A 15,321-nucleotide genomic window follows, 5' to 3' on the forward strand; every position below is an offset into this window, starting at 1 on the left:
TTAAATGTAGGCAAATAAGACAGAGGATTGGAACAAATTCAAAACATAGTACCGAATATATAAGAATGCCAGAGGAGTGAATTTATCAGACTTGCAACAGTGACTCTCAGATACAAAAGTCAGCATGTCACCTTCATAGGAATAATGCAAGGGTGGCATTTGGCCAGATCTCAGGTTTGGGGCAAGGAAGAAAAGTGACTGGACCCTCCTCTGCCCCCCAAAAAAAGTTTTGTCCACGCTCATCTGAATTGGGACCCGTATGCTCTCCAACATACAAACACATGGAGCTTCAGTTCACTGGGAGAAGCCAATATGCAGAATGCGGTTTTGAAACATTTTAGCTGGATGGTCTGTCAACAGCAAATGGGATCTCTGTATAAAGACCAATGAATCTAGACAATTTCAATAGAGAGGAAAATCTCAACAGCTATTACAACCTGGAGCAATGAACCGAGACAAATGCATTAGCTACAACATAAAGCAAGAAACAGCACTACAGACTTTTTTTTTGACTTTTTAGAACCAGACCAAAAAGAGATGATTTTGTAATGGAAAAAGGCTGAACCCTCAAATCACACAACATATAAAGCTTATCCTCAGCATATACTGTTATTCTCAGATCAGCAATCTTCCATTTATATGCTTCAACAGCTATGCACGATGAAGTTAAACAAGAAATATGAATTTATATTACTTATCTAGAAGACACAGTGGTCGCACAATCTTCCAGCCTCTAGCTTAATCAGGAGGTGCCACTTGAAAATTTCTTACTTATTCTTATCTAAATAGTTTCTGTTTAGCCACAGGAAAAGTATAGCACTGGTAATGCAAGTTTTCCCCACATAGCTCAACCAAGATGTTTAAACTCGATGTACCACCTTGATGGATAGTTTAATTTTCATGCCAATTTAAATTTCTTTGTCTGTTTACTGAAGAAGCCAAATATTATGCAGACATCTGTCACTGAGAACTGGACTGAGACCAGGCTAGAGACATCACATTTAACAACTTTGTCTTTACCAGCCTACACAAGCTTAGATGGTGACCTACAGTATAGGTGAAAGACTTAGTAGTAGCCAGACCTTGAATTATCGAATCTCCATCGGGCTGAAGCAGCTGACATTTATCGTCTGAATTAAACTGGACTGTCTTCTACTTTCACACTTCCCCCCCCTCAATGAATTTTAGTTCATCATTTAAAATGTCAATAACAAGAGCGCTAAACCAAATACAATTATATCCTTCTCTTCATGATTCTTTATGTTTTAATAAGGAATAATTTCAGAGGTTTTTAGCTGAGTAGGAGACACTCAATGGAGCCTTCAAAAGTATCATCCATCCACAAGTACTTCCCCTACAGAACCTTTACTTCCTTGAAGTACATGCACTGGTTTTTCCAATTTGTTCATGATTATGTTTATTTGACAATTAAGCCTGGCCAGTGTTTCCAGGTGGTTTTTGTTTTTTTTTTTAATTTGAATAGAAAGAAAGCATTTGCTGCCCTCCAGAGGAAAACAGAGAAAAGAAGTTAGATCTAAAATAGAAAAAAGCCCTGCCTCTGCAGAAAGATGGATGATTTTAAAAAGGTTGTTTCCTCTTGAAATGTCAATGACACCAGTTAAAACTTAGCACATTGTCTCCAGTTCTTCACTTAAAAGTACTGAACTAAGTTATAACAATGAGGTAGGAAATAGCTAAATAAGGATGTGTCTCAGTGTGACCCTCACCCAGTCCTAATAACCCAAAAAAATACTTCAGGGACCCCTGAAAAGCTACATTTTTCTTTGCAGTTTTACAATGCAAAATCTGCTGGACAGTTATCTATGTATAGGCCTACTCATTTCATGTGGGGCCTTGGCTAAATCACTTTTACATCAATTGAAATTAGAAGCCCAAATACTTTTGAGATTCTGGGCCTCAGTCTCTCTATTCCTCCATTCCCCATCTGTAAGATGGGGCTAGGATAACAACACTTCCCTATCGCCTAGGAGCGTTAAGGAAATACATCACAGATTGTGAGGCACTGAGATGCTCTGGTAATGGGGGCTGCCATAGGGGTAGGTGGCTCTTTAAGGGTTGGGGCTCAACTGTACCCTATATCCGGTTCAGCCCACCTTCTCAAGAGAAGGGCACAAGTCCTGGGGTCAAGTGGTACAAGGTTCGCAAAAAGAAAAGGAGTACTTGTGGCACCTTAGAGACTAACCAATTTATTTGAGCATGAGCTTTCGTGAGCTACAGCTCACTTCATCAGATGCATGCCGTGGAAACTGCAGCAGACTTTATATATACACAGAGAATATGAAAAAATACCTCCTCCCACCCCATTGTCCAGCTGGTAATAGCTTATCTAAAGTGATCATCAGGTGGGCCATTTCCAGCACAAATCCAGGTTTTCTCACCCTCCACCCCCCCACACAAATTCACTCTCCTGCTGGTGATAGCCCATCCAAAGTGACAACTCTTTACACAATGTGCATGATAATAAAGTTGGGCCATTTCCTGCACAAATCTAGGTTCTCTCACCCCCTCACCCCCCTCCCAAAAACCACACACACAAACTCACTATCCTGCTGGTAATAGCTCATCCAAAGTGACCATTCTCCCTACAATGTGCATAATTAAGGTGGGCCATTTCCAGCACAAATCCAGGTTTTCTCACATCCCCCCCACCCCCATACACACACAAACTCACTCTCCTGCTGGTAATAGCTCATCCAAACTGACCACTCTCCAAGTTTAAATCCAAGTTAAACCAGAACATCTGGGGGGGGGGGGGGGTAGGAAAAAACAAGAGGAAATAGGCTACCTTGCATAATGACTTAGCCACTCCCAGTCTCTATTTAAGCCTAAATTAATAGTATCCAATTTGCAAATGAATTCCAATTCAGCAGTTTCTCGCTGGAGTCTGGATTTGAAGTTTTTTTGTTTTAAGATAGCGACCTTCATGTCTGTGATTGCGTGACCAGAGAGATTGAAGTGTTCTCCGACTGGTTTATGAATGTTATAATTCTTGACATCTGATTTGTGTCCATTTATTCTTTTACGTAGAGACTGTCCAGTTTGACCAATGTACATGGCAGAGGGGCATTGCTGGCACATGATGGCATAGATCACATCGGTGGATGTGCAGGTATACGAGCCTCTGATAGTGTGGCTGATGTTATTAGGCCCTGTGATGGTGTCCCCTGAATAGATATGTGGGCACAATTGGCAACGGGCTTTGTTGCAAGGATAAGTTCCTGGGTTAGTGGTTCTGTTGTGTGGTATGTGGTTGTTGGTGAGTATTTGCTTCAGGTTGCGGGGCTGTCTGAAGGCAAGGACTGGCCTGTCTCCCAAGATTTGTGAGAGTGCTGGGTCATCCTTTAGGATAGGTTGTAGATCCTTAATAATGCGTTGGAGGGGTTTTAGTTGGGGGCTGATATATGCCATCATGTGCCAGCAATGCCCCTCTGCCATGTACATTGGTCAAACTGGACAGTCTCTACGTAAAAGAATAAATGGACACAAATCAGATGTCAAGAATTATAACATTCATAAACCAGTCGGAGAACAGACATGAAGGTCGCTATCTTAAAACAAAAAAACTTCAAATCCAGACTCCAGCGAGAAACTGCTGAATTGGAATTCATTTGCAAATTGGATACTATTAATTTAGGCTTAAATAGAGACTGGGAGTGGCTAAGTCATTATGCAAGGTAGCCTATTTCCTCTTGTTTTTTCCTAACCCCCCCCCCCCCCCAGATGTTCTGGTTTAACTTGGATTTAAACTTGGAGAGTGGTCACTTTGGATGAGCTATTACCAGCAGGAGAGTGAGTTTGTGTGTGTATGGGGGTGGGGGGGATGTGAGAAAACCTGGATTTGTGCTGGAAATGGCCCACCTTAATTATGCACATTGTAGGGAGAATGGTCACTTTGGATGAGCTATTACCAGCAGGATAGTGAGTTTGTGTGTGTGGTTTTTGGGAGGGGGGTGAGGGGGTGAGAGAACCTGGATTTGTGCAGGAAATGGCTCAACTTTATTATCATGCACACTGTGTAAAGAGTTGTCACTTTGGATGGGCTATCACCAGCAGGAGAGTGAATTTGTGTGGGGGGGTGGAGGGTGAGAAAACCTGGATTTGTGCTGGAAATGGCCCACCTGATGATCACTTTAGATAAGCTATTACCAGCTGGACAATGGGGTGGGAGGAGGTATTTTTTCATATTCTCTGTGTATATATAAAGTCTGCTGCAGTTTCCACGGCATGCATCTGATGAAGTGAGCTGTAGCTCACGAAAGCTCATGCTCAAATAAACTGGTTAGCCTCTAAGGTGCCACAAGTACTCCTTTTCTTTTTGCGAATACAGACTAACAGGGCTGTTACTCTGAAACCTGGTACAAGGTTGTGACTCAGAGCCTGGCCTGTTAGGATATTTTGATGATGTGACGCAGCAGGGAGGGGGGAGTGTTGACCTGGGAATGTGCCCTGGGGATGGGATACCTGAGAGCCTGTAACCTGAGCCAGGAGGGGGTGGGGGAGGTAACACCTCTGCCCAGGAATGTGAACAGAGGCTGCAGAAGGGAACTTGCTGGGTGGGTTTAGTTTCAGTTTGGTGCTGGGTAGAGGAACGCAGCAAACCCCAGCTCCCTGCTCCCCCAGAAGGACTTGACTGAGGGGTCCTGGTTGTACCCACAAGCTGTTTTGGACTGTGTTCCTGTTGTCCAATAAACCTTCTGTTTTACTGGCTGGCTGAGAGTCTCAGTGAATCCCAGGAAGAGGGGTGCAGGGCCTGGACTCCCCCACACTCCGTGACAGATATAAAAAGGTAGCCTGAGTTCAGGGAGGTGCTGACCCTTTTAGAAAATGAGAGAGAGACAAGCAAGTAGAGGCACAACAGTTGTGTTTTGACATGCACGCACCATTAACGTGAGAAGAGATTATATTAACTAGACCTCGCTGTTTTCTTAACTGCTCATTCTGCCTTCCTCAGAAGTTCTGAAGGACTCACTTTTATCAAATAGCTTCTAAGAAGGTGGTTATTTATCTGATGTAACATGCAGTAAAAGCAGGGGTGTCTTATTCATCTAAATAAATATGCCATTTGATCTGATGAGGACACCCAGGAAACAAAGCATTCGTATAATAAGTAACTGCCCGACTTTATTCTGATCACTTTCTGCAGTTTGTATTATCCAGGCCTATTATATGCTAGAAAAAGTTGCATTTAATTAATAAGGAAAAGAGCAAACATTTGAACATGATAAATAAAACAGGTAATAAAAAGGTTAAAATTAAAACAAATTCCAAAACAGCATAAGCACAGGATGTAGCTTATAGAATACAATACACCCCCTTGTGGTCTAGTGAAGAAATTGCTACTTTCAATCACAGTGATAAAAATGATCTTGAATGACGTAAACAGAGGTTTATAAAATTATGAATGGTGTGGAGAAATGAAAAAATAAAGTTTTATTTATCCCTTCACATAACACAGGAATCGGGAGTCACCCAATGAAATGAATAGGCAGCAGGTTTAAAAACAAACATAAGGAAGTACTTCTGACCAAACAACAAGTGTGAAAAATCGGGATTGGGGTGGGGGATAATAGGCACCCATAAGACAAAGCCCTGAATATCGGGTCACCCTAACTTCGTCACACAAAGCACAGTCAACCTGTACAACTTGTTGCCAGAGGATGTTGTGAAAGCCAAAACCATAACTGGATTCAAAAAAGAATTAGAGAAGTTAATGGAGAATAAGTCCACCAAGGGCTATTAGCCAAGATGGTCAGGGATACAACTCTACCCTCTGTGTCCCTAATCTTTGACTGCCACATGCTGGGACAAGTCAACAGGGGATGTCTCACTCGATAACTGCCTGTTCTTTTCATTCCCTCAGAAGCATCTGGCACTGGGCACTGTTAGACAGGATACTGGGCTAGATGGACCACTGATCTGACCCAGTATGACCATTCTTACATTAAAAAGAAGATACCATATAAAGAAATTTAACATTGTTTACAAACTTCAAGGAACATGATCAACTTGAAATCCAGCCATTTTAAAAAAAAAAGTTAAATGTAGTTTCAAGATTCTACTGCTGCTCCCAAGGCATCCCTGACCATTTCTGAGATTTTTATAACCACCATTTTCTAAAATGGTTTGCAAGACTCAGGGGACATTGTGAAAATGACTATACACAAAGTACATAAGAAAAAACACCTATTTTTCTCCAATCTCATTCAGTTATGGCAATCTTAAGAGTTACCTGAAAGAACAACAAATATGCAGGGGCATGTTTTAAAGAGGATATTAAGTCTTTAAATCTGCAGCAAAGACTGAAGCATGCAATAAAGAGGGTTCACTGTGGCTTAAGAAACAGATGCCAAGGGATATCCTGAGGGCTGATGGTTTGTGATTTCAGCTTTATGAAACAATCAACTGCCCTCGGGTGATATGAATCTCTTCAACCTCTTACTAGCAGCCTCAAAAAATGGGTCAAAAAGGTTCTCCTATGAGGACTCAGGCCTATATCATCCCTTCCTATACAAATACTCAGCAAGGGAACAAAAGTAATACATCCACAGCTTTGAAGCTGCGGACAGCCCACCTGCATCACCACCTTGACGGAAGGGGAGGGAATGATGATAGACTATGCATAAATGAGCTGTGCAGAATGAGAGGATGAGGGAAGCTCAATGTTACCAGCAGGAGATTTTTCAGATTATCCACAATCCTGTGCCCCCACCCCCCACCCCGCCCAAAATGTGAAATTTTAAAAAGGAAACTTTGAGATCCACTTACATTATTCATTAACTTGATTAAGAATATTTGTGTACTTTTTCTTTGCCAAAAGAGTCATTATTTAAATCGGATATCTGGATAATACAATGTTATTTAAATACTACACAATTTAAAGTTTGCACCCCAAAAACAGTCATTGTTGATATCAGCTGAGCTGTAGATAAGTACTTTTCAACCCCCAAGGGGTCGGCAGATCATGTCTAAGGGGTTCACGAACGACTGTCATTACCACAGAACAGTGGTTTTCCACCTGTGGACCCCTGGGATCCACAGACTATATTTCTGATTTCTAAATGGGTCCACACCTCCATTTGAAATTTTTTAGGGGGCCGCAAATGAAAAAAGGTTGAAAACCATGGTTGTAGATACACTGGAAGTTTGCATTTTGGTGGTAAAAATCAGACTAAACACCAAAGTAAGAACAATCTGCTCAATTTGATGCCACATCACACAGAAATAGGCATGTACTGTGGAGAAAACTTTCCAGCTTGGGTACCTAGAGTTGGACCCACGTTAAACCCATGATTAAGAACATTAGAAATGGTCTGATTTTTAGCCAATGGACTTGTGGGTGCTCAGCACTACCGGAAGTCTATCTAAATATACATTTGACTGTCTAACTTTGAACACCCAGGGTGGAAAATTTTAGCCCATATTTTCACACTCAATATTTGTTTTCCTATGCTAACTTAAGGTTTTTAAAAAGCGTGTTAAAGGACACCAAGTGTGCTTACCGGACAGCCTCCGATACATTGTTGGAAGTGTGTCCAGATAAAGCATCATGAAGGTTTCGGATGAAGTAATCTCTGTAGTCTTCAGGAAGGGCCATAAATGTTCCTCCCATCACAATGAATTCCACCTTATCCACACTGTGGCCCAGCTGTTTCAGCTAAAAAGTTAAATATAGCTGTGAGAGACTTTGTACCTAAAGGACTCCAATGAAAACCTTTGACTCCAAAATATACTGTACAGTTAGTTCCTTATCAGAATTGACCTTTCATATCTTCTACTAGAATGCCAAATCAATAATGCTTTTGTATATAGTAGCCTTAATATAACTTAGAAATGACTTCTCTATTGCAAGAGCGTAGGATGGTTTATAAAGACAATGTAAAGAGGCGACGTATAGGAGAGTGCTCTAAAGAGATGGGGCATCACAAATGATGGAGCAATACCATAAAGGAAGCTCAAACTGGAAGAGCAGAGTTCAAGGAGATGGGCGAGACCAGGGCTATACAAAATCCAGAGAGTTTTCCCACTGGATTTAGAGAGCAGCAGAAGCCAGTGAAGGCAATAAAGGATTAAGAGCAATGGAGTTTCACTGTTCTCCTGAAAGTTGATTTCAGGAGAAGAGACAGAAGATTTGAGGAACCATTTACTCTTTGTACACATAAGAAGAGACAGCATCTACTCACATCAGAATTACAGGCAAATCAGTGATCATTCAACAATGTCCCAGGAAGTTTTTCCTATTATATTAGCAGTCAATTACTACTCAGAAGAGTTGCAATCTTAAACACTGTTTAGAATTGGTTGTTTAGCCAACGTAAACGGTTAGTTAAATGGCTTAAGATTCATTCATGAAGAGAGATCATTTAAGTTGGGGAGAGAAGGCGGGTGAGGTAATATCTGCTATCGGACCAACTTCTTTTGGTGAGAGAGACAAGCTTTCGAGCTCTTCCTCAGGTTGGGGAAAGCTACTGAGAGTGTGACAGTTAAGACCATGTCTGTATATATAGAGCAGTGCATCTGGTGAAGAGAGCTCAAGCAGCAGAAGTTATGTCAGCAGGAGACGCCCTCCCGCTGATATAGCACTGTGCACTCAAGCACTTATGTTGGTGTAACTTATCGGGGGTAGCCATGTTAGTCTGTATCCACAAAAACAATGAGTCGTTCAGTGGCACCTTAAAGACTAATAGATTTATTCGGGCATAAGCTTTCGTGGGTAAAAAACTCACTCCTTCAGATGCATGGAGAACACTTCAATCTCCCTGGACATTCTATAACAGATTTAAAAGTAGCCATAGTTGAACAAAAAAAACTTCAAAAACAGACTTCAAAGAGAAACTGCAGAACTAAAATTCATTTGCAAATTTAACACCACTAATTTGGGCTTGAATAGGGACTGGCTGGCTCACTACAAAAGCAACTTCCCCTCTCCTGGAATTGATACCTCCTCATCAATTATTGGGAGTGGACTACATCCACCCTGATTGAATTTGCCCTATCAACACTGTTTCTCCACTTGTTAGGTAACTCCCCTCTCGTCACATGTCAGTATAATAATGCCTGCATCTGTAATTTTCACTCCACACATCTGAAGATGTGGGGTTTTTACCCACGAAAGCTTATGCCCAAATAAATCTGTTAGTCTTTAAGGTGCCACCGGACTCCTTGTTGTTTTGGTGTAACTTAGGTTGCTCAAGTGGGTGGTTTTTTCACACTCCTGAGTGAGATAAATTAAGCTGATATCAGCTATAGTGTAGACACAGCCTAAATATGAGATCGAACAGATAGTTTAGCATCAGTAGTTGGCACATATTATAAGAGACCATCCAACGTGAAGTGGCCCATTAACACCCCTGCAGTCATAAGACACAGATGGTGGTTACTGGGTTAAGTTACTGTAATAAGCCATAAAACCAGCATTTTTATGAAAGACCAGTATTTGTAGTGTCTACTGAAGTTATGAATTTAAGCTCCCAGGGTCATCTTTTAAAAGCGTTGTGCAGGTTTCCTTTGAGGACAAGGACTGATTGATCACTGAATCTGACCTCTTTGTGAAAAGTGTTCACGCACAGGTGATACGTTGTTTTGTCTTTTCATTTTCCTGTGAGAGTTCATTCAAGAGAGCAGTGATTGTCTGGTTTCACCCACATAGTTATTATATTGGATTTATGGTTATTACAACAATCTGTTAACCACTGACCCCTCTTTTTGTGCTATGACCTCAGGGATGTTTAACAGACCACTTCACCTTTACTGGTCCCTTAGAATGCATACTAACTACTCATGCTGAACTATCCGTTCAATGTTATATTTAACTGACACTCCATACCTTTCCCAGACCTGAAGAAGAGCTCAGAGACAAGCTTTGTAACTGCACAATCACCAACAGAAGTTGGTTCAATAAAAATATATTACCTCACCCACTTGTCTTTCTAATATCCTGGGATCAACACAGCTACAACAACACTGTATACATCTTTTAAGTTAGGCAGTTTCATATTTTTTGAGACCATCAAGAACTAAAGCATGAGGACAACAATTGAATCCTACAACTTATCTCCACCAAGTTTATTTATCAGGGGAGAAACATGGAGAAATTTTCTTGGGGATACATACATACACACATGCCACCCAAACTGGGACTGCTGGAACAGCCCACAGTTTTTGGCCTCTGTCCCACTTCCACCTATTTGTCTTGAGTAGCAAGAACTGGATTCCTTTTTGCTGAGTTCTTGACTCTGGACATCAGAGACTGCTGCAGGACAACAAGTAGCCACTTCTCCTATTCCTCCTCCACTATTCTTCCTTGTTCCCCTTTGTTGGCTCCTAAGGGATGGAAGCAGCCACTAGGCCAGCAGTTTCATCTCAGCCCCACCCTCAGGAGAAGGAAAAAAGGAGGCACCTAGATGGGGGAGGATAGAAGGGGAACATCAAAACAGAAGAAGAATGGGAGAAACCCCACAATGGGGGAAGGAAAGGGAAACATACCAGAGTTTGATCCCATGTTCATTTATCATTATTGTCCATTCTCATCAAGTGGCAGGTTATGACTTAGTGAGATGCCATCCTCCTAGTTTTCCCCAGGTTTATGCAGTTTTTTCCATGGAGATGCTACTGGAGGGAGCTGGGCTAATGGAACCCCCCCAATCACACAGATGTGAAAGTGGTAAGCCACTGGCTTCCCCAGCCCAAATGTAACTGGTAAAAGGCAGGGCTTATTTAGGGGTGAATTAGTTGGGTGTTGTGAGAGCATCAATAGCTAAATATCATATTTTAGGATGGCTAACTCAAGTCACTTTAGATAAGCTATTACCAGCAGGAGAGTGAGTTTGGGGGGGGGGGGGGGGCATGGTGAGAAAACCTGGATTTGTGCTGGAAATGGCCCAACTTGATTATCATACACATTGTAAGGAGAGTGATCACTTTAGATAAGCTATTACCAGCAGGAGAGTGGGGTGGGAGGAGGTATTTTTTCATGCTTTGTGTGTATATAATAAGATCTTCTAAACTTTCCACAGTATGCATCCGATGAAGTGAGCTGTAGCTCACGAAAGCTTATGCTCAAATAAATTGGTTAGTCTCTAAGGTGCCACAAGTACTCCTTTTCTTTTTGCGAATACAGACTAACACGGCTGTTACTCTGAAACCTATCTCAAGTGTAAGACTTTGGGAGTTCTCATCATTGTTTATATGAGTTTTTCTTATACTGACAATATTTCATCTAGCAACATTATCATAATGATGAAACATCATATTTATGTATGAAAATAATGCAATATAGGGAGCAGAAAATGAAGGATTTGGCAGCTGGTAGGAGAGAGGATCTTAAAGATCATCGTAAGCAAGTCTACTTTGAGGCCCCAAGATATTTATATATCTATTTAAAAACTCAAACCTCACCAGAGTGAACAAGACAACTCAGTAACCCCCAAGATCACTCTCTTAATTGGAAAGCTGTTTTCAAAATGCGGAAACTAACAGAATTATTGCAACTATTTTCAAACAATACAAGTTCCCTTCATTGAAAATATTTACCTGCTCGATTCGATGTCTTGTCTGGAGATAAGGATCGTATCGGGCACGAATGGCCCTCATTGATGTTGGCTAGGAGAAAAAAGGATTCATTATTAAATCTTATTTCTTGACAACATACTGGAAAAGAACAAGACGTGTGAATCTTTAGCCACTGGTTGGACACTCCATTTTCACAAACATGTAATTATTAAGATCTTGATTCCATTATGAATCCAGTGTCTATCTGGTTGTAGTTTACTGAAAGTTAACCAATGTAAAATCAAATTTGTGTTTTGCCCTGATGTTGTAATACAACGGAAATAGGTCACTTCAATCTTTTTTTACACCATTTTTACTTGACCACCACAAGTTTGCGGGAGGGAGAGGGGGCAACAAAATGGATTTATTTTGTACCTCTGCAAATTATGATTACAAAACTATTGTCTCAAGATGCGTCGTCTTGATGCTTCATTCAATTTTTTCTCCTACCCTCATCTCACTGCTTTTTCTCCTTCATCATGCTGCCTGTGCATGGAATGACTTCCCAATGTCAGTTTGTAATCCACCACCCTCTTTTCATCAAATCCCTAAGAACTGATTTCCATGATGCCAACATTGTGAACTATTACTAATTATTTTTAGACAAGTTATGCTCTCCTTTGAATTTCCTAGTGCATCAGGGACTGCCTCTTTATATCTCGCGAAGTGCCAAAGACACTTAATACTAAACGAATGCGTGTATACACACACAGGCACATGTGTCAGTCTGCAAATCAGTGTGAATTAGGGAAATTCTACTGTACATACACACTTCCTAATTTGCACTAATGAATGGGAGCCCCATTGCCAATCACTGAATATTGGATAATAGCAAAGTGAACCAAATATTAAAGATAAAAGGACTCTGCATCTAAGTCTACTTACTTCGTTTACTTTGACAATTATTACTTAGCTTCAATTATTTTTTGACACTTCATAATATACTAATAGATGGAATGAAGCATACTTTTAAAAAAATGTTTAAATAATTTAGTCTCACTACAGCATCTGCTATTAAGCTTTTGCTGGGTAGCAAGAAAACTTTTTCTGCACTATAAAATACGTAGGATTAGTGAGATTCTACTGCAGATACATACGTAATCTCAAAATGTGCTACTCTGGGGTTTGGCATGGGACACTAAATCAAGTAAGATAAGAAAGTCACTTTTGAAGTATTTTATTTACAGATTTAAAAACCTCAAGATCCCACTCTTTGTTAAAGTGAGTTACGAGACAGGCTTTAGAGCATTCAAGTTTCCACTGGGCCGTTTCCTCAGGCAATATTTATGAAGAACAACTACTTTTGGAGAGATCATACTTGGAACCTGCCAGTGTCCCTTTAAGTTTAAAGCCATCTGAAACAGGAAAATAAAAGGAAACTTATCTTTGCCAACATGAAAAGGACAAAATTGGTAGGAAAAGAAAAACTTTTTTTCAAGCCTAAGGGGGAAAAAAGGTAACAAAATAGTCAGGAGAGAGAACTATTAAAAACTAATTCAAAGGGATTTCCAGCCCTAGCAGTTTAACTGTTTCAGTTTCACTACTCGGTCGTTTCTTTTTTTTCCCCGCTCTCTCCTTTTTCATTCTTGCAATAAGGACTGATTTTCTAAAGAGCTGAGACTAGAGATGAAAAGGACCCTGTCCCAATTTCACAGACAAAATGTCACATTGCAACATGACCCTCAAAGGTAGTACCTCATAGCCAGTGTAAGACTGCGTTGAATATTCAAAATCAGAATCGGGCCCACCAGGGCAGTATCTGCAAGTATTAAAAGAGAATGAGGAGTCATACACAAACCTGTACAAATGACAAACACAAAACAAAGAGTCTCTTGATTTATCTGAGACAGAAATCTCCGCATTTGTGCACTACAAAGCATAGTTTAAAGACATGATTTAGCATGGTAATAAGGACCCTCAACTTCTATTGACATTCATACGAATTGAGGGCAGGTAGCACTATACAAGTGCTGTACTATAGCAGTAAAAAAAAAAATTACATGTAAAAAAAGATGACGACCAGTACTGCACAACAGATATTTTACTTAAAGCATCCAAAGGGGAACAGAATAACTAACGTATATATGAGAAATGTTGATCCGTCAAATAATTGTGTCTACCTAAAATAATTTTTTAATAAATTATACAAAAACATGTACTGCAAATACCTTCCAAAAGCCTGAAATAATTTCAGATAAACCCCATCTCCACTTTATTCAGTTAGGGAACCAGCTCTAGAGATTTGGACTAGTCTCACAGAAAGATTATTAAAATGAAAACAAAGCGATACTATAAGTAATTCTAAATGTGTATAAGCAGCACAAACATTTTCCAAATGTCATAATTAAATTAGCGTCCCACTATCTAGAAAATGACTCCTCTAGTTCAATGTATCTGAAGCATTTAGGTTGTCAATATATATAAAAAATAGATAGGGTCTTCAGTTACAAATTAAAGATAACTCAAGATCTGCATTTCATTTCCAGATACCATTAGGGATTTACATATTGATAGTGGGAAACCATATTTCTATGTAGTTGCTTGAATTCAGGGACATATTGTTTAGCAAACTACAGAGTAAAGTAACATGCAGGCTGGACAATTGTACAGCAATATATGATAAATTACTATTACTGGCCCTGACGACTTACGTTAAACAGATGTTAATTACATGCATGCAAGTTGCAGAGAAAGCAACTGGTGGATACCACAGCATCACTGCTGCTCAGGAGAGAAATGGGAAATGAATTGCTTCCCACAGAAAGCAACTAAAAGGAATCGGTTTCTGTTCGCTCTGAAACATCCTCAGTTTAATTCTCAGGGTTACAAAGTTTAAAGGCTAATGTACACTTCATTCAACGTTCAAAGATGACCTGGCACAGGAAGTGTGAGAATTCCCTCAGTTTCAGTAGTTCAATAGTACAGACTGAGCACTCTCAATAACCAAACTAATGGAGCACTCAGCATGTTATTACTTAAAGTGCAGGTCTCTGAATAGCGAGCAAAAATGCCATCATCAAGTTCCAGGTTTGTCTCTCAGTGATTCCCTATCAAATCAAATGCACTTTCAAATTCCCTATCAATTACTTGTCCCCACGGTTTGCATGGCAAACTCAGCCTGGACCATTCCTTCTCATGCACCACCACCAGTAATGAAGAGTCTGCAAGCCAAATTAATACCCTTCTTTAAATTGGAGCAACACAATTCAACGTATTTGCACAGATGTAATTGACTGAAATGTCTCAAATAGAACTGTTTTCAGAGTAGCAGCTGTGTTAGTCTGTATTCGTAAAAAGAAAAGGAGTACTTGTGGCACCTTAGAGACTAACCAATTTATTTGAGCATAAGCTTTCATGAGCTACAGCTCACGAGAGCTTATGCTCAAATAAATTGGTTAGTCTCTAAGGTGCCACAAGTACTCCTTTTTCAAATAGAACTGATGATGCACAAGGAGGAAGAACAGACTTCAGCTTCAGAACAGACTCTCCTTGTGTGTTGGCACTGAAAACTACTAAAATTTTATTTTAGTTACTGAAGCCAGCAGATATGATGCTGAACACTCAGAGCAGAAATGTTATCTGAGAAGGAACTATTATCAAATAGCCAATTTTCAGAATAGAAACACAGTAGGAACATCTCATTTTTTTGCTTCTTTTGAATTTCTGTAATGTTCATTTCCACTCAGCTTGGAAGAGCCCATGGACATGACATCCCTGCAAGCAGTGGGTTGGGGATGTCATGCTGACAACAGA

General features: G+C 40.2%; 1 protein-coding gene across 5 annotated transcripts in view; it reads right to left on the minus strand.

The window, feature by feature from the left end:
- Positions 1–15,321, minus strand: part of ELP3 (elongator acetyltransferase complex subunit 3) — a 133,003-nt gene that overhangs the window by 111,065 nt on the left and 6,617 nt on the right. For all 5 annotated transcript variants that reach the window (XM_073335612.2, XM_073335613.2, XM_073335614.2 and 2 more), the window contains 3 exons: positions 13,264–13,327; positions 11,551–11,619; positions 7,521–7,675 (listed from right to left, as the gene is read on the minus strand). In XM_073335612.2, coding sequence (XP_073191713.1) covers positions 7,521–7,675; positions 11,551–11,619; positions 13,264–13,327 — 288 coding nt within the window. The remainder of the gene's footprint in view (positions 1–7,520; positions 7,676–11,550; positions 11,620–13,263; positions 13,328–15,321) is intronic.

Source organism: Lepidochelys kempii, chromosome 3 (genome assembly GCF_965140285.1).
Source record: "Lepidochelys kempii isolate rLepKem1 chromosome 3, rLepKem1.hap1, whole genome shotgun sequence".
NCBI lineage: Eukaryota > Metazoa > Chordata > Testudines > Cheloniidae > Lepidochelys > Lepidochelys kempii.